The 26,752-nt window shown below is 47.1% G+C and overlaps 1 protein-coding gene across 1 annotated transcript in view; it reads right to left on the reverse strand.

Annotated features, from left to right (window-relative positions):
* The window catches only part of BRINP1 (BMP/retinoic acid inducible neural specific 1), a 126,359-nt gene extending 114,033 nt beyond the window's left edge, over window positions 1–12,326 (reverse strand). The window contains exon 1 of the mRNA XM_047099694.1: window positions 12,109–12,326. Within this exon, the coding sequence (XP_046955650.1) occupies window positions 12,109–12,326 (218 nt within the window). The remainder of the gene's footprint in view (window positions 1–12,108) is intronic.
* Window positions 12,327–26,752: the final 14,426 nt, after the last annotated feature.

The raw sequence follows: 26,752 nt of genomic DNA on the forward strand, positions 1-26,752 counted from the left end.
GGACATGACCTCAACACACACACACACACACACACACACACACACACACACACTACCTTCTTATGTCTAACTCTACTGTCCAGATCTCAAGTTAAAAAAAGAATAAAAATCCTCTTTTTGAAATCCTTCCTTAATCTTGCAAGACCACCAGAAGTGCCCCTTCTTCGCAACACCACTCAATATTCTTCTTCTTCCCCAGCACCCCTAGAGGAGGGAGCAATGTGACTCCTTACTGTCTATCTCTCACCAGCTCCCCTACGGTGCTCCTCGGGGTGTGGATTAGTACGGCTTCGTTGGCATCAGACGTTCCTACAGTTCTTGCACAACACAGAGACTCAGCCAATATAGGTTGAATTAATGCACAGGTGAGCAATTCCTTCCCAAATAGTACAATCCCAAACCATTCGGCGGTGCAGAGACCCATATCGTTTGTATTCCATTCCTTCCTGCCCACACAAGCCACACCTCCCCTCATAAATGGGACGTAAGACTGGATGTCACGCTAGAGTCACAGACAGGATGTCACAAGTGCTCAGGGATGGAGGCTGCACCTTGCTGACCTTCTCTGGATAACACGCAGGCAATCTGAAAAGAAGTAGAGTTACCCCCACCACACAACCACACCCCGTTCTGAAATGCGGCTGGTGGCCGGAAGGTGCCTGGGCGAAAAGTCATCCCTCGGGGATCAACGTCTCCTGAGCATGACACATCAAAGATAACCTGGTGGACACCGTGCAGCGGGCACTGGAAGATGAGGTATCGCAGACTGCTCCCCGTCACGTGGGCTGATTAATAAATTAGACGTTTGCAAATCATGGGATGTGTGCTGTTTACATGAATCAACGCCTGCTGCTAGCTTAAGGGTACCTTGTCAGTATGTAGGCCTCTTGATCCCTGCCGCACGTGCTTCAGGGCATCAGACATCTTCCTCTTTCTGTTCCTTTTTATCTGCTTCCTAACAAGTGTCCTCTTGGTCTAAGAATGGAGCCAGTGTTGTCATCCTAGGACACCTCTTCCACGCAGCGCCCAGACCCCTCCTGCTGTCGGAGGTCTCCTGCAAAGCTTCTCGGAGCCCCTGTTGCTGAATTTCCAGGGAATGGTGCTTCGGATATTTATTTTAACTACCCCTCCTCAAGCACTTGTTCTGTGCTAAATGTGATCCTTTGTTATCTTCTCAAACCTTTGCAACAATTATGGAATGTCTCCCCATGCTACAGATAGACAAGTTGAGGTCAGAAAGTTTCGGCAACATACCCCGGATCTCATAGGTGGGAAACGACAGAGCCAGGATTCAAACCAAAATCGGCTTGAATCTAAAGATTTCCTTCCCGTCGCTCAAGTATAGCGACTGGTTTAAGTTCACATAGGCTTAGAGACTGACTTGGGGCTGGAAGTTTCCACCGAGGTTTGCAGAGACAAGCCAGGGACAGATAAAGGCTGGGCTGCAAAGCCTTCCTCCAAGCCAGTCTGGGAATCCACTGCTAATGAGACTCAGTAATTCTTATGCCCAGAAGGAAGGCCTTGAGAGATAAAGAAACTGCCTGGAGGCAGAAGCCTGGGCATTCTGATTCCTTTCATAAGGGATACAAAAGTATCCAGCAACTGTTGAATTGTACGTAAAAAAATGCATCCTGCCAAAGGGTGCCAAGAATGGAATTGGGGCAGGTAAGTCTGGTTGTAGCCCGGGAAGAGGACTGCCTGACGGGTAGGTCCGGAGGAACTCTCCTGGTGGCACTGAGTCGTACTTGGGAGTTAATGAACTCCATCTTTACTGCCCCCGTCTTGGCTCGGGCGCTCCCTTCCTCTCCCTTGAATTATTGCCACAGCTTCTGAACCCTTCTCTCTTACTCCCTTCCACTCAGTCGGCACGCTGCAGCCAGCGCGGTATTTCTAAATGCATTATCAGACCACGTCCACCCCATGTTCCAAACCCTTCATCATTCTGTTGGCCACATCAGGAAAGGCACAGGTTCTAACCTGAGCCCATGGCAAACTCTGAGGATCAAACCCGGCACAGCTGTCCTCTGAGCCCCAACTGACCACAGTATAGACTCAAAGTCAGCGTCTTTCAGACTGTAAGTCCCACTCCACCGGTGGAGGTTGAAATCACTTTAGTTGGTAGGTAGCAACGTTTAAAAAAAAATAGGGCCGCCTGGGTGGCTCAGTGAGTTGAGCGTCCGACTTCGGCTCAGGTCATGATCTCACGGCTCATGAGTTCAAGCCCCGCATCAGGCTCTGTGCTGACAGCTCGGAGCCCGGAGTCTGCTTCAGATTCTGTGTCTCCCCTCTCTCTGCCCCTCCCCTGCTCATGCTCTGTCTCTCTCTGTCCCTCAAAAATAAATAGACATTAAAAAGAATTGAAAAAAATAAATGAATCAGAAAGGAATAGGCAGAATGGAAAAGAACAGTAAATATCAAAATATATCACATGTACTAAGGTTAAGTATTTTTTTTCATGAATTTTCATTTCAATCATACATCTTTAGCTCTGTCTGTACTGCGTCTATATCTGTTTATTGAGTGTCAATATGAAAAGAAAATGAAGATGAGTCAGGGTTAAGAAACGTAAAACCAACAGAAAGAAAAAGCATTGCTCTAAATAGGTGTCTAGTAATATTCTGACAACTAGCTAGAGTTTGGTTGAAATCAATTTGCCATTCCAAATCTCTTTCACTGTTGCCTCCAAGCTGCTGTTCAGCCTTATGCCCTAAGTCGCTGCGACACACACACACACACACACACACACACACACACACCTATAGATCTAGGCTTTCTCCTACCTCTTATCTTTGCAGACTCTCCTCCATCTGCCTGGGCTGCTTTTCTTTCCACAGCCTTCTCACAAATTCCTAATCGTCCTTGAACACTGAGTTCAATGCCCGTTCTTCTAGGATGCCTTCTTAGACTTGTCTTTTCAGCCCACACTTCCCCACCGTCACAACCCCAATGCTAGGGGAAGTCCCCCCCCCTCCGCGCCCCCCCCCCCTTCAAACACAGCACCAAGGGCATTGCTCAGCCAGGGAACTTAGCACATGCACTGTGCTCATTTGTCTTTCAGTCAATTTTCCCCAAGATATAATGAATTCCTTGAGGGCAGGGATCAAAGTTTCCCCTTCTCAACCCCAAGGGAACAGTGCAGTGCCCCCCGCTGGTAGGAGTTTGGAGATCAGTAAACATTTTTCAAAGGAATGACAAAGCTGCTGGGTGCTCCAGGTCATGGGTCCAGTTCCTGCTTCCTTGGCCAAGGTTTGGAGCGTGGAGTCTGAAGCTGCAAGGCCTTGTCTCTCTTCCCTTCCAAATTCCTCAGGTCATAACAGTGGCCATGTTTGGTGTCGGCAGCTCCGTGTGAGGGAGGTGCACAAGCCTGTCCATTTTCGGTCATTGCTTCTCACTAAAGCTGGGTCATTGCTTGGCCAAGATCGAAGCAAACTCAAGTTTGCAGCTCACGAAGTCAGCTCAGTAATGACAAGGCAGCAAAAAGGTAAAGGATAGCAAAGGTACCAATTTGGTAGCAATAAAGCTATCATTCTTGGAAGTGGAAGATCAATTTTAAATAATCAACACAAAAGATTATCTTTGAATCGACTCCAAGTGGCCCGGGGGATGTTTGCTGTGTATCCTTCCCCAACCCTCTCTATTCAGGGAGAAGTTGATCAGAAATTTGGATTAAATGAGGGACAATGTAGGGGGAGGGTATAGGGTAATGGTTCTCACCAGTGACACCACTCTTTAAGTGGCTACAGCTGATAACTATCAACAGGGGACACCGTCCCACTCTCATCTTCTTTCATACCTACTGGGCATGCTCTTAAAGGGATAAAAAGTATCTGTTAACCCACTTGGTCCAAACTGGTTTTTAATAACTCAGGCCATGTATATCTGAACCTAGCAACAGAGCGTAAGCATCTTACTTCCTAAGGAATTCTGTAGTCAGAGGAGAAACCCACCAGATCTCCCAGGCCTTCTGGAAGAATGGAGATTGTTTTTTGTTTGTTTGTTTGTTTGTTTGTTTGTTTCTGGAGGAGAGAACTGGTTTCCCTTAAATACTGCCTCTCTGCAGCAGGAAGCAAAAATTGATTCACCTTCCTAAATGCATTAACTTGCACTCTGGTCTGAGGCCATGTCTTGAAACATGCAAAATCACTTCCCCTTTGGTCCTACAGCCAGACTCTTTGGGAACGTGGCCATTACACTGATGTCTATATTGCAACCAGTCCAACTCAAACTCATGAAGACCAAATTCTAAGACTATTTATTCCAACATCCTTCTCACCAGCCTTTTTCCTTTTGTTCCAAAAATACTTGCTCCAGAGCAGAATTTCTCCACCTCGACACTACTGACCTTACGTGTCAGATCATTCTTTGCTGCAGAGGGCTATTTGTACATTATCAGATGTTTAGCAGCGTCCCTGATCCCTGACCTCTAAATGCTGGTAGCACCCATTTGCATAACCAACTGTGGCAACCAAAAATGCCCCCAGACATTTCCAAATGTCCCTTTAGAGAGCAAAATCACCCCCGACTGGCAATCACCGTCCCACTTCCTTGGCCAAGTGCTAGCTCTCCAAGTTAAAGAGGTGTCCCTTTAAGAGCTATGACACAGGCGGGTGTCTTAGCCTGGGTGGCTAAGCTTCAGACTTAGACTCAGGTCACGATCTCGCGGTTTGGTTTGCGAGTTTGAGCCCCACGCTGGGCTCTCTGCTGTCAGCACAGAGCCCACTTCAGATCCTCAGTCTCTCTCTCTCTCTCTCTCTCTTGCCCCACCCCACCTCATGCTCTCTTTCTGTCTCAAAAAAAAAATAAATAAACATTAAAAAAAAAAAAAAAAGAGCTTTGACCCGGGCTGGTGTCCAAAAGGGGAAGACTCAAAGCCAGGTAGAACCAGCAACTCCTTAAACTTGCTGTTAGAATTCCAATACCTCTGAGAATAAGAGCTTGCAAGGTCAAAGAGATTTGATCAAATCTGGGAAGCAATGGTTAACAACGGTTAAACACACAGGCTCTGGAATCTGCTTACCTGTGACATATCCTACTCTCCCAGAAATTAGCTCTCTTTCCTTGGAGAAGTTATGTAAACAGAGATGCTGACAATACCTAGCGCACAGAATGACTGGAAGGATCAATCCGTCGGACTAATTTATAGTCAGTGTGTTCATCCTGGACCGTTGGTAAGCTTTCAATGCTAGCAATGAACTTGCCATCATTGTTATCATTTATTTGACTGCGGGATCTTTTTTGTTGCCGTTCCAAAAAACACCTTTTAACATCGCATTGAGCTGGAGTTCTATATAATCTACTTTAAGAAATGCTGATTTAGACTCAATTTCCCTATGCTAATAGAAATCTAACACTGGCACCATGGGATGCTAAGATCCTGTCTGGAATCCAGAGGCTGCTGGTTTCCTTTCAAGTTCAGCCACAAGCATCCTGAGTGGTGCAGTGGCAGACCTCTCCCTCGCCACCGCTTGTCTGTAAGCTCCTAGAAGGCAGGGACCACTCTACCTTGTACTTTATTGGTTCCCCAGTGCACAGCATCTGGCATACCTAGGTACCCAACAGATACTCTTGAATGATTTCTGGATAAGGACCGCATCTCATTCATCTGAGGGAGACCGTCCACCTAGCCCCAGCCCCATTCATTCAGCCAAGTAGCTTTACCGCAAAACCTACTATAGATATTTTTGTGAAATACGTCAGGGAACCATTAGGATATCAGATTAGAACTGAGATTCATGCAAGTCTGAAATAACTATGCAAGACAGTTAGGCAATCAGACTTGGTTTCCCAGGATTCGATTTACATTCAACTTTTAGGTACTTATTTTGGGCTCAAAGGAAGGTGCACCATAAGCCACAAATCACTTGCTCAGCAACCTGCAGGGAAAACCACTCAATCTGAAAGCACCTCTTGCGGCATAGTGCCTGCCATTGTCAGTATCTCCCCTCCACCCTGACTCTCCAGAACCAAGTGTACAAAGGGTTCTATAATTTTTCTATTAAGTACGCCCCCGAAATAATTGCTACATTTTCCCATTACTGATGATTGCAAAGTCAGGAAAAAAAATAAACAGAAAATAAAATCCAAAAAGGCAGGAAACATCTTTGGACCAAACGGAGCTTTTTCAGAGCAGACTGACTTCTAAATCGTCTTGAGAACAAAATAAATAATTTTTAGCAATGCAGTCGGCCCTCTGAGGTAAAGGGGTCAAGTCGAATTTATACAGGTCCTGCAAAATTTCAAGCTCTACGTGTTTTTTTTAATGTTTACTTATTTTTGAGACAGAGAGAAACAGAGCATGAACAGGGGAGGGGCAGAGAGAGAGGGAGACACAGAATCTGAAACAGGCTCCAGGCTCTGAGCTGTCAGCACAGAGCCCGGCGCGGGGCTCGAACTTATGGAGTGTGAGATCATGACGTGAGCCGAAGTCGGATGCTTAACCGACCGAGCCACCCAGGCGCCCCAAGCTCTACACGTTTGATATCAAAGTTACTTCTTACCACAAGCACACAAGGCATTTAATATTAGCCCCATATTACAAATGAGAAAACTGAGCCTCAAAGAGGTTGCAATTTGCCCACTGGCAAAAGGAGTTTCTCAGTATTTGATGGTGAACCAGGTAACTAAAAACCAGAAAGAGTCATGACAGCATAAGGTAAGGGCTCTTGTGGGGTCTCAGAGGCTCGCTTCTGACTCCCAGCTGTGCCACTTTCCAGATGTGTGACCCTGGACAATTTGCTTACCCTCTTGGTGCCTTAGTATTCTCATTCATAATATGGACAATAATAGTATTTCCCTCCCAGAAGGGCTGTGAGTATTTAATGACTAATATATGTATGGGCTTAGCAGAAAGTGAAAATCAATGATTTCTTTTTAGAATGATGACTTAGAGCCTTAATGAAAAAAAAAAAAAAAACATTGGTAGATAGAAGAACATTTAAATTTCATAAAGCACTCCTACACAAACTTTACCTCATTTGACCTACTAGGTCGGCCAGACATCATTATCCCTTTCTACAGAGGAGAAAATTGAGGATCTGAGCCGTTCCTTACCCATTCCTATCCATGGAACGATAACTGTTTGTTTATTGACTTGTATGTTTCTTCTACCTTCCACCCTCAACTCCAAGTCTGGTGGAGGAGGGGCCGGGCACTACAGGTTGTGCACATGCGTGTGTGTTTGTGAGGGTGTGCGCCTCACTGTTTTCTCTTGGTCATTTCGGGATCACTAAATCGTAGCACAGCTCATGGCATTATGACCAGAGATAAATTTTACAGCAACCGATGTATGAATGAGTGAATACGCATGAATGCCTCGGCCCAGGACGAGAAAGCTAGAAAGTGGCTCAAAAATAAACAAAGTCTCCAGACTCCAAGTCCACTCTTCTCCACTACCCCAGGCTAAATCCTCAGGGGACATTATTTCATGGAATCATGGAATTTCAGAAAAGGCAAGGACCTTGAAGATCACCTTCGCTAACAGTCTCGTTTTACAGATGAAGAAACAAGCTCCAAAAGGTCCATTATTTGGCCAAAAGCACGCACGAAGGAGGCAGGAGAGGTGGGCCAGCATCCAGGTTCCCTGACTTCAAGTTCAACGATGCTGGCAGGTTCAGGCAGGAAATGGCCCAGCCTTCCCTCCATGTGTCAGCTGAGACTTACGCATGACAGAGCGTGTGCCTCGTGCACCCAAACCACTGCCTGTACACATATTATTGCTTGGCTTGTGAAACAACGTGAGAGAAGACTTCTGCTGGGATCTAATGGGAAAGGTTCCCATCCTTGCCATTGGCACGGACTCCCCACCATGATTCTATGAGCTGAAACCAGCCTCTGTGTGCATATGCATGAGGAAAGAAATGGCCTTACCCCACTTAAGCGCAGAGAGCAGACCTCCTCTCAGACTTTTTTTCTTTCTGAAGCTCCCAGATCATCCTGGGGCCCGCCATGGGTTCAGGGTGGGGTGAACTGGCCAAAGCTTGAAGACTAGACATCTCAATAAAGCTGGCTCTCTAGCATAAGAGAATATGGCGCATTCCTGGAGAAAGCCTTTCTTTCATGATGCAAATGTCCATTGTCTAATACGCTATGTTCACATTAGCACGTAAGAAGGCACATTGGAAATCACCGGTTTCCTGTTTCCACAAAGCAGCACTCAATGAGGACAAAATGTCAATTGACTATTATCCTGATGAGCATGTCCTAGCTGGCTTTGGCTCTGGTCTGAACCTGGCCTGGATGGGCACCATGTCTCTGGGTACTTATTTGCATGTGGGTACACGTGCAGATTATGATAGGAGCCCCACCTAATCTTTGCATGTAAGAAACTGGTTCCAGATCAATGTTTACAGTATTAATGATCTCCCAGTTACACCTACTCTGCTCTTTTTTCCTTTGTGGCACTTATTGTGTGTGAGTGTGTGTGTTTAATCAAAGTCAGTCTCTCCTATGAGAGCAGGGACCATGTTCATTGTACTCATCGTTATATCATCTGCACCAAACACAGTGCTGGGCCTGTTGCTGGTACTTAATAATTATTTGAAGATTAAATAGAGGAAGGAAGGAATAACTAGATGACCAGGGGCCTGACTTCTGGGTTGAACTCCATCATTTAATTAACCATGTGACCTTGGTTAAATCTTATCCTTAATTTTAGAACTAGAAAGCATGGTAGAAATCAGCTTGTTGGATGACCGCACACTTTGCTTTAGCAGTGGGATCCAACGGAAAGGATACGTAAAATTCGACCGTGAAAACAGCAGAGTCAGACCTTCTCTTGTGTAAGCACTGTGCACAGCTGGGGGGGGATCCTGCCTGAGCACCCCCCCACACACACACACACACACTTTGCCTATCTTCCCACACTAAAGTGGCTTTTTTGACTTCTTTAATCGATCCTCAAGATTTCCAAGAGCACAGGTTGAAAACCACTGATGTATTTCAAGGCTACCATTTGACAGATGAAGAAAGCAGGATCCAGGAGAGGAGGGAGCCTGACCAATGTCACAAGACCAATGCCCAGAAAGCTAGAGTTAGTATCCAGATGTCCTGACCCCCAACCTCACTAGCAACCTTTCACTTCTTAGCATCTCAGAAACCAACCCCAAAGGTTCACAAAGCAGTTGGGAGGAAAAATGTTTGCAAGAGTCCCTTCAGAACTCTGACACACTCGACGTTGGGGCACCAGGCTTGGGGGAGGGGCAGCCGTGCAGCACAGTGGCTGGAAGGAGGGCTTTGGGGTCAGGCAGGTCTGTGTTTGGACCCCAGCTCCTGTTCCTTACCACAAGGAATGTGTCCATGGGTCCCACCGAGTGGGTCAATGCACTCCGCCTCCCCAAGTCCTGGCCTTCCTGCCTACAAAATGCCAAGGCACTGCTCACCTGACAGAGGGTGCTGTGAGAACTGAATGGCCTCTTTTCTTTTAAAAATTTTTTTTTCAACGTTTATTTATTTTTGGGACAGAGAGAGACAGAGCATGAACGGGGGAGGGGCAGAGAGAGAGGGAGACACAGAATCGGAAACAGGCTCCAGGCTCCGAGCCGTCGGCCCAGAGCCCGACGCGGGGCTCGAACTCACGGACCGCGAGATCGCGACCTGGCTGAAGTCGGACGCTTAACCGACTGCGCCACCCAGGCGCCCCTGAATGGCCTCTTTTCATGGCACACCCTAAGTGCTCAATTAAAGGCTGCCACTGTCGAACGTTTGTGTCTATGGTTCTACTCAGGGTATCCGCGGAAGTCTAGGTTATTTCAACAGCAATCACAAACATACGTTAATCATCTAACATGCAGGATAGCTCCCATCTAAAACTCAAGCATAGCCCTCCTACTGTATCATTACTACTCATCTGCAAGCCAACACAGCCCCTGTGTCTAGCACCGGGCCAGGCATACGGCAGTCGCTAAGAAACATTTGTAAATAATGAACGGATGCCTTGAGTTCTGCCGTATTCATTGGCGTGGTTATGGATTTATAATCAGACTTTGTTTCCTCCCCAGACTCCGTCATTTCTCGGCTACCTCACTCTATTCAAGTCAGTCACCTTCTGATCTTTAAAACGGAAATTTGAACCCCAGTCATCCAACTTGAAGGTGGCTTCAGGAGGCTCAAGTGGGAGCAAAAGCCACATGGGAAACCAAGGAGTTATCGTCTGACAAAACACAAAGAGTGTGTTTCCTAGATCTCCGCTACTTGCTCCGTTCCCCTCAATCCTTTATCTCCAGCCTCCATCTTTCCGAGCACCAGGAATTTCAGATGCCGGTGCGTTCTGCTGAGTAATCAGGGAAGCACCCATGTTTGGTTTATGCGTGTTCGCAGATAGCAATGGCTGCATTCTGCCAGAAATTACGTTAAGGATCCAACTCTGAAATTAGGCAGACAACTATTGTTCTTGGGTAGTTTAGGACTAGTTGTCCCCAGGAGTGGGCTTCTGAATCAATAATTACATTTCTATCTATTTATTTATTTTTTATTTAAGACAGAGAGAGACTGAGAGAGAAGGATACAGGCGATCCAAAGCAGGCTCTGCGCTGACAGCAGAAAGCCCGACGCAGGGCTCGAACTCGCAAACTGTGAGATCACGACCTGAGCCGAAGTCGGCAGCTCGACCAGCTAAGCCACCCGGGCACCCCAATAATTACGTTTTTAAAATTCTGGTATCCTTCTCTTTTTAAAGAGGAAATACCCCTAATTTTTCACCCTTGTGTTCCTTCCCCCTTTTCCTGCCCACCCCGTGTCCACGCTCCTTTGTGTCTTGCTTCCCATCAGGCTCAGAGCACCTCTCCCCAGTAACTCTCCGATTGTTTAGCACCCTTCAAGGCTCATCTGTGAACTCTTTCATAGATGGAACCGCTGAAGAACCTCAGCCACTAGTGGGCCAACTTCCAAAGTAGGGTTTGAATATTCAGCAGAAGCCACAGGCAGGTACAGCTGGTAGAGGCTGCATGAATCTCACATCCCTAATCCATAATGCCCCCAAATGTGCAAAGGAGACATGTCTATTTTCATACCAAATACAAAAAAAAGACTTACGCCCTGAATGCAAGCCTTCCCTGATGCAGTCAGCATCCTTTTCCTCCACCGCGCTCCCCAGCTCTCCTGTTCTCACTGGCCCAGGAGGGTTAGGGTGTGCCCCTTCTTCCTTGACCTTGAGACAAAGATTATACCTCTAGAGAGCTTTTGGCATTTTCCAACTCATTTAAGTACACAACACGTATTGTGCGCTTTTGACACACCGTAGCAAAAAAAAAAAAAAAAAAAAAAAAAAATCACTCAAGGGATCAGATCCAAAAATGAATTGCATGGAGGTCCTGCCTTCCAAGAGTTTCTAGTTAGGGAAGAAAGAAACACAAAAAGGCACTCTCTAATTTCAGACGGTTTAAAACGAAAGAGATGTAAGTGTAGAGAGCTGTGGAAGAATCAAAGAGAGGGTGAAAGCCCGGAATGGGGAGAATCTCAGATGGTTTCAAAGAGAAAAAAAACTTGGGGCTAAGTCCTTTTTGGATGAATGGCATTCTAAAAAGTCAAGAGCCACTTCAGACCTGCTCAAGAAAACATTGTTCGTGGACAGTCCCTACTTGTTTCCAGATGTGTGAGTATGTTTGGGAAGGATACGGGTACATCAGTGGCATTTGCAAGCGACACCACCTATACCTGACGCGGTTGATTACAAATTCTGTGACCACGGATACCGATAAAATGGGGTTTGAACCCCAATCCCATCACTTACTGACTGTGTGACTTTAGGCAAATAATTTCACCTAGCTGAGGATCAGTTACTTCATGCATACAGTGGAGAGAACAAATGCAATCTACCTCCGACGGCTATTACGAAACCTTATATGAGATGGCATATACAAAGTAAAGCACCACGCTTGGCACACAGTAAGCACTCAATAAATGTTAGCTATTTGCTCTTCTCCTTGTCATTGTCAATCTCTCGTGCAAAGTACAAAAACAAGGTGAAAAGGCGAGTAACAACCCGCTGAAGGCTCACAATCCCTTGGCCCAGACGGTCCTCCACGCGGCAAGGCCCTACCAACACCGGACGCCAGAAAGCACCCTGTGAATGAAAGGCGCGGAAGGCAGGGACCAGCTTCACCCAGATCTTACCTGTATATTTTATATCTGGTTGTAAATCCTTGACGGTGTCTTTCCACAAAGGATAGGTAGCTCCTGGAGTGGTGGAAAGGCCCCCTGTCTGAAATAAGCCAATCAAATTCCTTGGAGACATGTTGGTCTGTCCCAGCTGGTTCCTGGTGGGAGGGCTGCACTGAGATACGGCCCCATACAAACAGGAAGTAGAGGAGCTCAACAAACCTCCAGTTCATGCTTTTCTGCCGGCCTTTTTCCTCTCATTCTTGCTCCATTCTGTGGAGTCCTGAGGAGAAAGAGTAAAAAAAAAAAAAGAGAGAGAGAGAGAGAGAGAAAGAGAGAGAGAGAGAGAAAATAAAACAAAAGGAAGAGAAAGACACAGGAAAAGAAGAAAAAATGTGGTTAAAACATCTTCATAACATTATAACAGTAAAGTGTATCAAGGTTTACAAAACCCAGTATGTTTCTGGTTAAGGCATGGCACCTGGGGAGATCTGGGCTCGCGTTCCTGCTTCGCTGTTCACATACTGTGTGAACACGGACAAATGCTTAGCCTCTTAGGGATGCAGCCGCCTCAAGGGCAAAACAGAGGATGGGCTTCGATGCCTACACCGTGGCACTCGGCGCGTCATAGGAATGCAAGGCGTATGTGTTCGAAGGACGAGTGAAACGGAGGAAGGCAGAACCAGAGTCTCATACAGCCAGTGAGGGATGTGGCAGCAGAACTCAGGCGTCTGTCCCACCCAGTAGCTCCACGGACAACCTGCCTCTTGTGATCGAGACTCCACAAACGGGAGCTCTTTTCTCCCCTCGTCTCACGCAGACGCGTTCGCGAGTACACGCTTGGCTTCTGCGTCATCGGAGGAATGCCCAAAGTCTGAGGATGGCCTGTGACCGTGGCTCTGGGGGCTGGACACCTTGCGGGTCAAGCGTTTGCGGAGCTCCTGAAAGTCCAGTTCTACACCTCTCAGTGGAATGTCTCCGTGACCCCAAGGACACGTGGCCAGTGGTTTCACTGTTGAGGATTCTGAGCCTCAAACTCCCTGAGGTTCAGACGGGAAAATAAAGGCGAAGAGATTAGGTGGGGTTTTGCCCACCTCCCTTTTTTTTGGGGGGGGAGCATTGATAACAGCATAATGGTGCCATGTTGGAGAAAAGTTTAAGACTAAGGGAGAGCTGAGGCAGAGGCCCTTCATGGGGAGAAGAGAAGAGAGACCACAGGCCATGCTTAGCTTTTCGACACTCGTCTTTACCATCATTTTCTAATTATCAGCTTAACACAGTGCTTGTGCCCCCAACCCCACTCATTCTAGAAGAGCTTATCTCGCTCATTATTTGAAAGGCAGATTCGAACCCAGGTTCCATCAGTTACAAACAGCATCATTTCAGGCAAGTCATTTCATATCTCTGTGTCTTCCTTCCCCTGTCTGCAAAATGTGGTTAACAGTAGCCCCTAGCGTGAGAACGGAGTGACATAACTTCTGTAAAGTGTCCCAGCCAGGGCTTGCCATTTAGTAAGTGCTCAATAAATGGCATCAATGATGAGAAGGATAGTGACAATGATGAATGTTGACACTGATCGTGTCCACATCTTCCCTGGTGGGGGGAGGGGGTCTTTGTGCATACTGTCTCCACTGCCCGGCCAAGTCCTATTTATTTTTCAGTAGCCAGCTGAGGTCGGGTCCTCAGGGATCATTTCCCGTCTTTCGTTCTCTCTAAAAGTGTTTGTTCCTTCCTCACGGTTCTCACTGCTCACTCTGTGAAACTGTACATCAGTCCTTAGTTATCTTTTCTTATATTTATTCGTTCCTGGGTCAGCTTTGCTCTTCGTAACTGGCCAGAACCTTTAAAAGACTGTCTCTACACAGGGCGAGCTGTGTGACGCAGGACAATCACCTCCCTTCTCCGGAGCTCAGATTTTTAGGCCTACCATTTAAAAACGGCCAAGACACGGGGGCTCCTGGGTGGCTCGGTCGGTTGAGTGTCCGACTCTTGCTTTCGGCCCAGGTCACGATCTCACAGTCGTGAGTGAGCCCCCGCGTTGGGCTCTGTGCTGAGAACGGAGCCTGCCTGGGATTCTCCCTCTCCCTCTCCCTCCGCCCCTCCCCCCACCCGGAAAAAATTAAAAACGGTGAAGACATAAACATGTTGTCAGGTGTAACGCCATGCGTAAACATGAAGAGATGGGATATCTTCGTCGTCTACGCTTCTGGCTGAAAATGGGAAGAAAGTAAAGCTAAGAAAGAGAAAGTAAAAAAAACAGACAAGAGATGTGAATTTCCTACCCAGGCGGCCATGGCCCTCTGGCGCCCAACTGCACCCTGTTATTATGAGAAGCTGCAAAAATCTGCTCGGCGCTGCAAGCCCCAGCTGTCGGGGGCAAAGGACAGAGGCACGGGAGCAGAGCCGGGGGCCGCCAGAACCCGTGGCCTCAAGTGCTGTTCAGAGCCTCGAACAAAGCAGTGCGTGTCGAGGGCAGAACCCGGGCAGCTCCAGCGGCCAAAACCGTCCACCTGAGCGCAAGCAGGGGGCGGAGGCGGTTGTTCGGCACGGCCGGCAGGGGGCGCTGCAATACACCGAAATCGCATTCAGCCCTTCTCCAGGGCTTCCGCTGGGAGTGGGTGCGGGGTGAGGGCCCATGACAGAGTGCTTGGCTGCCAGCCGTTTGCAAGGAAACAGGATGCAGAGGGCTGCAGCTTTCAAAAGAGGAAGAGCCTATCCGTGGAACCGCAGAGCTTGTGTGTGTGTGTGTGTGTGTGTGTGTAAGAGGGTGAGCTCTTAGCCCATAGTCCTAGATTTAGCTGACAGCTGACCCATCTAATCCAGTGTTTCCCAAGTGGCAGCCATGTTACCCCCCCCCGAAGGACATCTTTTTTTTTTTAACAAATATTATGTTTTTTAAATTTGTTTATTTTGAGAAAGAGAGAAAGCGTGAGGGGGGAGGGGCAGAGAAAGAGGGCGAGAGAGAACCCCGAGCAGGCTCCACACTGTCAGTGCAGAGCCCCGTGCAGGGCTCGAACTCACAAACCATGAGATCATGACCCGAGTCGAAGTTGCATACTCAACCGACTGAGCCGCCCAGGTGCCCCTCCAAGGGACGTCTTGAGTGTCACGAAAGAGGGGGGTGCCACAGGCATCTAATGGGCAGGGTCAGGGATGCTGCTAAACATCCTGTAATGTACAGAACATCTGCACAGCAAAGAACATTGGACCCAAATGTCACCTGGGCAAAAGTTAAACCCTGGCTGACTCAACTCTCCACAGGACCACGACCCGGCTCCTGTCTTCCAGCTCCTGGGGGTCATTCTGTCGTACTGTCTGGGCAGGGCAGCACGTGCATGTGGCTGTGTTTGAGCCTTCTCTGTCATCGGGACAGTAAATGTCACTGAGACAATTTACATCCCAGCAAGTGGAGATGAGTGCTTCGTGGAAGAAGTCTGGACACATCTCTGTTGACTCAGAAAATCACAATCATCCACAGAACACTAAAACTGGAAATGAAAGTTTCTAAAGGTGCGTGTTAAGAGAAGTGGCTGTTTTGCTGGGCAAGAGTAAGGACTAGTAGGTGTGAAACAGACATGTCATATCATGAAGACGCTAGGACTCATGGGAACAGACCCCAAACAGTACCAACTGTACTAGAGGCCCAAGATAATAGTAGGGTCTGTGACTGATATTTATTGAGCGTCTACTGTATACTTGGGTCTAAAGCAGTCTGTACCCTTGGTGGCAGCGAATGTACCCAGTACAGGCTAGATGTTAATAAAGGTTTCTTCATGAGATGTGTACAGCTGCCCATTTAACAGACGATAACCTTGCGGCTTGGAGACATTGGATGACTCCTAAGTTCACAACTTCTGAGTGTTAGATATAAGATCCTAAGCCATGCATATCCTTGTATAAAGTCTTTAAAGTTTCCACGACATCCCCCAGCCCTACCACACATCAGCTGAAATTAGGTCCTACCCTCTAGGGATTCAACATATGAAGGGAGGTGGTATCATACCCACGCAAGAGGAATTTTAATATAAAATAGGCTGTCATGAAAACTACAACAAACAAAAAATATTCGGTGGAGACATAGATGTGCAGGCATTGTTTCCAACACAGCGATTTGGAAGGATCCTACAGAACAGGCGGTATTTGAGCAGGTCCTTAAATAGCATGTAAGGTTTTGGGGTTTGGGTTTTTTTATTTATTTATTGAGAGAGAGAGGGAGAGAGAGAGAGAGAGAGGCAGAGAGAGAGGGGGGCAGAGGACCTGAAGCAGGCTCTGGGCCAACAGCAGAGAGCCCAGTGTGAGGCTTGAACTCATGAACCAGGAGATCATGACCTCAGCTGAAGTCGGAAGCTTAATCGATTGAGCCACTCGGGGGCCCCACACCTAAGGTTTTATTAAGCAGAGACGGAGAAAAGGAGATTCTAGCAGAGCAAGTAGCATCAGACAAGCCTTGGGGGGGTAGGGGGGTGGGAGAGGGCAGAGTGAGGGGCGCGTGCCCATGTTAACACACAGGGTGGCAGGGACTTCGGTGAGAACACGTCCTATGAGGTTTTATCTGTGTGTGCGCGTGTGTGTGCACGTGTGTGTGCGTGCGTGTGGGTGTGGGTGTGTCTGTCTCTCTCTCTCTCTCCCTCTCCCCCCTGCCCTCACCAAGAAAGAACTGCATATCCCAATTCCGTGCTATACGTATACTAAGAGCAAAGAACTATAGATGTTCAAGAATTCGTTCACTCATCCATTAACATATTTAGCTGGAAATTAAATGAAAGGAGCAGAGCAGCGAGGGCCCTCAGGGGACGTATTCTCCGCTGGGCTGGGATGAGTGAACACAGAGGCAGAACCTCCATGTGCGATGGTGAGCAGGCCTCTAAAGAAAATCAAAGCAGATAAAGGGGACTGGGAGCGAGGCTGTTCCCCAAAACACGTGGTGTTCAGGAAAAGCTCCTCCGGGAAAGCAGTTTTTGAGCGGATACCTGACGGAAGGGAAGGGGTGAGGGGTGCAGATGCCTCAGAGAAAAAGAAATGTCCATGGAAGGGAGGAGCGAGGGAGTAGTCAGAGGCCAACCCGTCGTTCAGTCTCCTGCAGTTTAGCTGCGGGAGGAACCGCGTATTAATTGAGCATTTACTATGTCCTAGAAACCACAGAGCCGCTTTCCACACGTGACCTCGTGGCAATACAGTAACAACTTATGGTCTCCACGTTACACACGGAGGGCAGGGAACCTGAGGTTTGGGAAAGTTAGGGAGGCGTCTCAGCACCACAAAGCTGGCAAAGGGCATGGCTGGAACTGCAGGCCTCGCCGTCCGATTTGGGAGCCACTGACTGCACGTGGCTGGGAAGCATTTGAAATCCAGATCGCTAGCCCAAATCGAGATGTGCTGTTAGTATGAAATACACACCCGCCGGATTTCAAGACCCAGCAGGAATAAAAAAATGTGGTACGATATCTCACTAATATTTATATTGGTTACATGTTGAAATAGTACTATTTTGGCCGGGCTGGGTTATCAAAATGTATTCTTTAAATTTTTTTCACCTGTTTCTTTTTCATCGTTTGAGTGTGGCTGCCAAAACTTTAATTTCTTTTAACGTTTATTCCTTTTTGAGAGATAAAGTGAGACAGAGCATGAGCAGGAGAGGGGCAGAGAGAGAGGGAGACACAGAATCCGAAGCAGGTTCCAGGCTCCGGGCTGTCAGCACAGAGCCCGATGCAGGGCTCAAACTCCTGAACCACGAACTCAGGACCTGAGCCGAAGTCGGACGCCTAATTGACTGAGCCACCCAGGGGCCCCTGGCTGCTAAAACTTTAAAACTACACACACGGATGGTGCTGAACTTTTATTGGATGGTACGGGGCTAAAATGAGCCTTTTCGGCTCTACGACGCTGCCCAGGAGGGTCGTTCATCAATCCCCCTGTTTTTATCAACATCTGGAGAATCCACTTGACTCTCTGTCCTACCACTGGCTGAGCCACAGTGCACTTGCCTCCCCTGCCAAAATCACTAAAGAAACAGACAATAGGGGCACCTGGGTGGCTCAGTCGGTTGAGCGGCCGACTTCGGCTCAGGTCACGATCTCGCGGTCCGTGAGTTCAAGCCCCGCGTCGGGCTCTGTGCTGACAGCTCAGAGCCTGGAGCCTGTTTCAGATTCTGTGTCTCCCTCTCTCTCTGCCCCTCCTCTGTTCATGCTCTGTCTCTCCCTGTCTCAAAAATAAATAAAATGTTAAAAAAAAAATTAAGCAAAAAAAAAAAAAAAAAAGAAACAGACAATAAATACATTACAAGTAAAAACTCCCGTGTTCAAGGACTAAACCTCCAATCCTCATTTACTAGAGACAGCCCTGGATATCTACTACCATGATTTGGAGGACTGCTGTTTTTTCCAATATTCATGAAGGGAACTTCCGGCCACTGGGGTTTAGAGCCTGTGAAAGAGAGGCTGGTTCTATTCCGAGCACTGCCCTTGACCTCCCGTGACCTTGCGTGAGTCACAGGCCCGCTCCCGCTGGGTGCCCCGGTGGATGTGGGGCAGCTGATGCGGGCTGTGGCCTGGAGAGCACGTGGGCCCTTGGCTGAACTGTGCTATATATAAGCCTGCAGTGTTATTAAGGGAACCGGGTTCATCCCACACAGAGCACACTCTCTAATCGTTGCCAGCGTAAATTATTTACATCCGAGGAGCACAGGCAGGACAAAGAGACAGACAAGGGTCTCCCAGGAGAGGAGGGTCACCAAGCTCCTCCTCCAGAGCCCTCTGCTTGGACTGCTGGGCCACGCCCGCATTCTGGGCCAGAGCGGAGAAGGGAGCAACCCCAACCCCCCAAGCCTCCATCCTCGAGGCCCCTGAGGACCTGAGGTCACCCCGCAGTGTTTGCCTGCTAACCCTAGGTCAACCTGATAACCTCATTCAGATTTCAACTTTTTTATTTTTTTTTTAATGTTTATGTATTTTTGAGAGAGCCACAGAGACAGTGTGAGCAAGGGAGCGGGAGAGAGAGAGAGGGAGACACAGAATCCGAAGCAGGCTCCAGGCTACGAGCTGTCCGCACAGAGCCCGACTCGGGGCTCGAACCCACAGACCATGGGATCCTGACCTGAGCCAAGTTGGATGCTTAACCGACGGAGCCACCCAGGAGCCCCCAGGCTTCAACTTCTAAACCTGGATATCTGGATGAGACTTCTCACCAGATCACCGCCCACAGAGCCGGGGGACCGTGAACACGCAATAACCTCCTGCCCTGTGCCTCAGTGTCCCCATCTGTAAAACGTGGGCAACACCGGGAGGATCAGCATCTCTTAGGGATCAGATAAGGATGAAATGGGATTTCAAATGCAGCTTTTTGGGCCTCAGCTTCAGCTGGAGCCCCAGACATTAGAGACTATATTCTAAAGAGAGGGATACGCCCACTATACAGGTCCTAAAAGAAAAGGTAGCCAAACTACACCTTCTGAGATTCTTGACCGCTCACCCACATGGCGGCATGCTGGGATCAGGAGTGGTGCTTGAGTGAGCCCTGGCAGTGTTGGGAGTGCTCCTGCCCACCCCCAAACAGGGGAAGAGACGGGTAGTAGCCCCTCACCTCACGCTTCAACACGATCGCTCAAAGAACAGGATCAATGTGCCCGGGAGCCTGGGGGGGGGGGGTACGGCTGATTGGCGTCTGACTCACACCGGAGACATCTAAAAAAAGAATCTTAAAGAAAGATAGGCTGAAACCCGGTGAAGGGGTAGGGGTTGCAGTTTGGAGAGCGACTGCCTCGCTCACGTGCAACACGTGCTCCCCGTGGCGCAGAGGTGAGCCACGTGCAAAAGAAAGCCTCAGGAAGAGGGGTTGCCCCAGATCCCACCTGGAGGGAAAGGGGGTCTCGGGTAAAAGGAAACTGGACTCTCCCAGCCATTTACCAAGGGTCCCCTACTGGTCAGTAAGGAGCTGAAAAGAGATGCATTTTTCTTCGTCGAGAATCACAAGTAAGAGAGCCCAGAGAAGAAGGGAAGCTCCAGATGTGCCCCCCAGAACGCTGCACGGAAAAAACGTTAGCACTCGCCCTGCCAGAAGCACTGACGCTAAGTCTTTGCCAAGGTACTCGTCGAGGAAGACTTGCTTTCCTTTTATCTGTCCGTTCTTGACCCAACCTTGTATCCAAAAGAAGCTGTGATCAAGGTCAGCCGGATGGAGGAGACACAGCGCAGTCATAAGCCAGGGAAAGACAGGACAGTCTGGGGAAAGAGCGACGTCTCCCCCTTAAATAAAATGTGATTTATTTGTTGTAATATACTGACCCGGACACGTTCAGTACCGAACTAAAACTGTGTGTGAGGAAGAGTGAGCAGAAACAACGTGGGACGCAACTTGAAAAAAAAACATGCCACGAAGGTTTGCCAAAAGGTAAGTGCAGGTTAACTTGTTGAGTGTTCTTTATATTTTGTGTTTTCTTTATTATTTTGTATTCTATTATAGCACTGCAATCATTTTAAAAAGGTTTTTTTTAACGTTTATTATTATTGAGAGACAGAGAGACACAGAGCGTGAGCAGGGGAGGGGCAGAGAAAGGGGGAGACACAGAATCCGAAGCAGGCTCCAGGCTCTGGGCCAGCAGCGCAGAGCCCGATGCGGGGCTCGAACTCACAAACCGCGAGATCATGACCTGAGCTGAAGTTGGACGCTTAACCGACTGAGCCACCCAGGCGTCCCTGCAGTCATTTTTATATGAGTATTTTTGGGTTGTGGAATGAATCCTCTGAGTTTCCATGATTTCTTATGGGGAAGTTTGCTTTGACAAATGCTTTGGATTACAAGCATGTTGCTAGAACGAATTAAGCTCACAAAGCAAGGTTTTCCTGTATTTCTATTTTGTATCTAATAAAACGGAGACTCTTCTAAAAAAAGTCATTCTTTTTCCAATGTCACATTATTTTAAAATGACAGAATTAAACTTCAATCCAAGCCAAATCTAACTAAATTTTATGACTCAGTGCTTTAACACACCAAACTAAGAAACTGCATCATCCTTAAGTTGGAGTTTTCTTGTTTTGACAACCATCAACAACCACAAATTAACTGTGAAGACGTTAACAAAGAGAATAGCTGATAAGTTGAGGTGTGAAACTTCTAGAAATGTGAAATCTAGGGACGACCGTGGCAATCTGAGAAAAAACTGAAATATGTGGGCTCATTATTTGTGTCATTTTTGAAATACTATTTTTTTGTTTGTAATTAACAATATAAGTACGTATAGTAAGTATCCTTCCTCCATAAAGATTTCATCTGGAGCCACATTTAGGATATGAAGATCTAAATTCAAGGCAACTGCCTTTTAAGTGTTCCCTCAAAATTATCAGCAGTCTCTGCAGGAGATCTTTCAAAAAGGAATGTGAAATTAACATTTTTGGAAGGTCTTTTCTGGGCCGGTTTGGTAACATTCAATAAGTATTTGTTGAGTATCCCTACAATTTTAATTAGGTCTCACAGTCCACAGTAGGAGATAGACAAAGAAACAGGTAATATTTTGGGTACAATGGCATAGGGCCAAGTCAGGGTATACCCCACATTCTGTGGAGTCTGGACCCCCAAGAAGGGGTGTCCAAGGAATGTTCCCTGGAGAGGACATCTAAGCAAGCCTTAGGAGATCAAGAGACATTCGTGAGGTGACACATCTGGGGTCTACACTTCAAGCCAGGAGAGAAACATACAAAGGAATGAAGGCATGTGGTGTGGATATAAGATCTGAAACATTTCAAAGCTACTGCAGTGGCAATTTTGAAGCAGAGAATGGCAGGAAATGAAGCAAAGGAGCTAAATGGGGTCACATGCTTCATAATCATAGCTTTTCACATGACTGGCAGTTTCTTAAAGACATAAATTCTTCCCCGTCACCCCCATGTATACCCAGGATCTGGAACCAATCATATGCTAAGGCACTAACTCAGCATTTATTCAATGAATCAACTTCACAAATCAAGGTCTAGGATTAGACCTGTGGGACCACAGGGAACCTCTGAAGGCTTTTAAACAGAAGCATTTTGTGTTAGAGTTTCATTTTAGATGGATTACTCCAAATGTAGGGGCAGTGAATAGATTTAGGAAGAGACACGGACAAAATTGAGGAGGCCAACACAGTAGCCTAGGCTAGCGATGGTCTGAAAAAGATTCCTTCTATTTGACAGTTTTTAAAAAATGGGGGGACAAAATTAGCAAGATTTGATGACTGGGCAGGTGGGGTGGAGAAAGAAAGATGTCTACGATGTCTCCTAAGTCTGGTTGGATGATTAGACTGATGATGATATCATGCACGATGATAAAGAATAATGAAAAAGAAATGTCCATGGATGGGGGCAAATTCCCTGTTGAATCTGTTGAGTTTGAGGTGTCTTTTGAACATTCGAGTCAGAATTTCCAGTAGGCTATAGAATCCTCGACTCCAAATCATCAGGGAGGCCAGGGCTAAGAGTAGAAATTTGTAGGTCAGTATGAATAGTGATGGTTAGAGCTCTGGAAGTGGATGAGAATTCCCAGTGAATACGTGTGAGACAAGAGTGGTGGGACACACACACAGAGCAATGCTCCTATTTAGGAACGAGGAAGAAGAAAAGAATCCCATAAAGTAGATTATAGGAGGAGGGGAAGAACAAGAATTATCAGAGAATAATGTCCACAAAGCCAAAGGAGCAGAAATATTTAAGAGAAGGGTCTCAAGTTTCAAAAAGCTACAGGATGAGCAGTTGAACAAGATAAGGGCTCAAGACCCCTATTGGAATTAAGAATACAGAGGTGGTGACGGTTTTCAATGCTTCAATGGGAGCTGAATATTCATTGAAAGAGATTAAGGCGTGAATGCGACATGAACACATAGAGGCGGAGAGTGGAGAGTACTTGGCAAAGAAGGAAAGATCAAAAAATCAGGAGTCAAGGCTCCTTTCCTCTCCACCAGAGAGGGATGTGAACAGTCAATGTAGGATTCTGTTTTTTCTTCATAGGATGAGGATATTTATAAACTCAGAGGCCAGATATAGAATTAAGGAAAAAAAGAAAAATAGGAGAAAGAAAAGAAATTAGTACTGATTGAAAGAACGGCATGGGGTTCTGCTACGGGGATAGAGTAGCAGACTCGGTTCCAGCCACTAGGGCATCAAAAAAGAAGAAAGTTTCCGTGGCCTTAGGGAGCCATGAAGCTGGTGAGAGAGAGAAATACGTACACTCCAAATCGCAAAACAACGGATTGAGTTTGATCAGAGTCCCGAACGATGTGTTGCTGGAACAAATAAAAAGTAACTCACGCACAGCCCGTTGAAGACGACTTCTCAGGGGAGCTGAGATTTTACTGGGGCTCTCATGGTTCAAGTAGTGATTGTCCAGCTGAAGGGACTGGACAGAAGGGACTGGATAGAAGGCATTTCAGGTAGTAGGACCAGTGTGAGCAAAAGGTGTGGGATCATGCAAACCCACCTACTGGGTGCAAATCACTCAACCAGATACTGCGTGGGACACCGAGATGAGTGAGAAAAGGCTGCTCGCCCTACAGAGGCACATGGAAGATTCTGGCGCTAGAAAGCAATGCCAAAGATGGGAACGGGTACTACACAGATGCTCAAAATATAATTGTTCAATAAATAAACAGTGTTCTGCTGAGTTAATGGCTCTGAATTCTTCCCTGTGGCTCATCCATTCTTAATATTCAGTGGAGCAAATAAATAAAACACTTAAGTTTCCATCTGCACCTAAATTTCAACATTTACTCATCAAAAGCTCTGACCCTTGGCTTGATGTTTCCATCAGGTCACTAATGAAAACAGCTGAAAGTTTCCTGCTGGATCCATTTGGATAGAAGCTCCTTTGGCTCTGTTATTTCTCATGCAATGGCGTCATTCCTTCCTACAGTGTTTTCTTTCTTTCTTTCTTTCTTTCTTTCTTTCTTTCTTTGTTTCTTCCCTTCTTCCTTTCTTTTTTGTAGATGCAACCTTAACATTTTATTTATTTATTTATTTATTTATTTATTTATTATTTTAAATTTAATTTATTTTTAAAATTTACATCCAAGTGAGTTAGCATATAGGGCAACAATGATTTCAGGAGTAGATTCCTTAAGGCCCCTTCCCCCTTTAACCCATCCTCCCTCCCACCAGCCCTCCGGTAACCCTCTGTTTGCTCTCTATATTTAAGAGTCTCTTATGTTTTCTCCTCCTCCCTGTTTTTTATATGATTTTTGCTTCCCTTCCCTTATGTTCATCTGTTTTGTCTCTTAAAGTCCTCATACGACTGAAGTCATACGATATTTGTCTTTCTCTGGCTAATTTCGCTTAGCCTAATACCCTCCGGTTCCATCCACGCAGTTGCGAATGGCAAGATTTCATTCTTTTTGATTGCCCAGTAATACTGCATCCTGTGGTGCTTTTTAAATGATGGACCAAAAGGACTGTTACAGTTACACCTGCTGCTTGCCCATGACGATCATGATACCCAAGGAAGACATCAGGGGGACACACATCTGAGAGTTTAAGTAAGTGCTGGGTGGGCAATCACTGATTGAAAAAACGTGGTCAGTTTGGAGACTGTACACGTTCTCCCTGACTCCTCTTAAGGCACTAATCATCCATCCTTGAATTCCTGCATAACTTTGTGTTGTAAAGGGATCGGGCTCTCGCTTGATCTCAGAGCCACTTTTCACAGATAGAGGGCAGAGATTTAACCTCTCATTCCAGAGATGAGAAAATTAACCTTCAGCAAGAAAACACCAGTGAAATATCTTAACAAGCCCTACGTAATTCACTTAGTCCTCAAAATATGCCTCTGAAGAAGGTCTGATTATTATTCCCGTGTCATGGGAAAGGAAACAGAGGCCAGAAAGGTTCAGTAATTTATCCATGGCCTCACCGCTAGTGGGGTATTTTGTTTTGCTTTCTTTTTTTTTAACCTGAATCCAGTATAAGTTTGGTTTTTTTTCTATTGCTAGCAATACATAAGGCCCTACCAGAGAACAGCCATTTCTCAGCACACATGTACATTTTTAATAGGTGTTTGAGGTTAATACAACATACATGTAAGGTGCACTGTCCTGGCAGGACAGGGAGATGGGCAGGGTTATTTGAGACCATTGATTAACTCCAGGAAATGCCGCACTATTGTCGAAAAGTCAAGTAGCACCCTGAGCCATAACCAGGGTTCTTCCTACTGTCCATCAAATCTCGAATTAAAATCATCGCATCGATTTGGAAGGGCTCAACTAGCTCCTTCCGTGTGATTTCAAGAAAGCTTCGCCACCTCTCTGCGCGGATCCTAGCTATGTTGCTGGGTTTGGAAACTCTCGATTTAATCCTCCCAGCCGCCATTCTTGAGTCCTGGCTACCCTAATGATTGTGATGAAAATAACTCATGAACATTTAGTGTACAAGAGGAGCTGTGTCAAGAACTATACAAACGTTACTTCAGTTGACGTCTACCACGACCACCAATGGGATAGATGTGCTCGATGGCTGGCCCCAAATCGTCACCCCTCTCCGTAACCAGGTTCTTTCTCATAGACTTTTCCAGCTGTTCTCCTAAAGCCGCGGGGTCTGTTCCCCATTCCCTTAAATTCAGGCTCATCCTTGCAGCTCCCTTTGGTCGTTAGCATGAGACAGAAGTGATGGCGTGCCAGTTCTGAGCCTGCGCCTCAAGGGACTGTGTGGATTTCTGTTTAACCCCTTGTGCTCCTATCATCACAAGAAGGATGTGACGGTGTTTCAGAAAACTGACAAAGAATGTGTGGAAGAGACTGACCAGCCAGCACGCCTCCGTGGGGCAGGCTGCGAGTAGAGTCCTAGCTAATCCGCAAGAGCAAGACAAGCCCAGTCTAGATTAGTGAGAGGTGCTGAGATCAGCTGGCCTACAGACGATTGAGCTGTAATAGTGTCATTTGTTGAAAGCCACTGGGTTGGCAGGGTGTGTGTGCTGCAGGGGGTGGGGAGGGGTGGTAAGCTAACAGACATGCTAGGTCATAATGTTACCATTCTCATGGAGTAGATAAAGATACTGAGGTCAGTGAAGTTTAGTCACTGGCTCCAAGTGGCATCGTGGATAGTAAGAGTCACGCTTGACATATGTGATTCTGGGCATGTCCAGGCTCTTCACCTCCACAACTGCCCTGTCAGCCACCGGGCTGAGGAACGTGGCCCCCACGCCAGGAGCCTTTAAGCTGGCGGGGGACTTCTGAGTCCTGAGCAGTCTCTGCTTGGGGCGCCTGGGTGGCTCCGTCAGTTGAGCGCCCGACTTCGGCTCAGGTCATGATCTCACGGTCCAGTCCGTGAGTTCGAGCCCCACGTCGGGCCCTGTGCTGACAGCTCAGAGCCTGGAGCCTGCTTTGGGTTCTGTGTCTCCCTCTCTCTCTGCCCCTCCTCTGCTCAAGCTCTGCCTCTGTCTCTCTCAAAAACATTTAAAAAAAAAAAAAAAAAAGCACTTTCCTGTCCTGACTCAATCAGAAATTCTGATAGTGAGGGGCACCTGAGTGGCTCAGTCGGTTGAGTGCCCGACTTCAGCTCAGGTCAAATCTCGCAGTTCGTGGGTTCAAGCCTTGTGTTGGGCCCTGTGCCGACAGCATGAAGCCTGCAGCCTGCTTCCGATTCTGTGTCTCCCCCTCTCTCTGCCCCTCCCACGCTCTTGCCCTGTGTCTCTCTCAAAAATAAATAAA

The sequence above is a fragment of the Lynx rufus genome, unplaced genomic scaffold, assembly GCF_022079265.1.
Source record: "Lynx rufus isolate CCGP_SWC_20201006 ecotype Redwood Valley unplaced genomic scaffold, mLynRuf1.p SCAF_10, whole genome shotgun sequence".
Taxonomy (NCBI): Eukaryota; Metazoa; Chordata; class Mammalia; order Carnivora; family Felidae; genus Lynx; species Lynx rufus.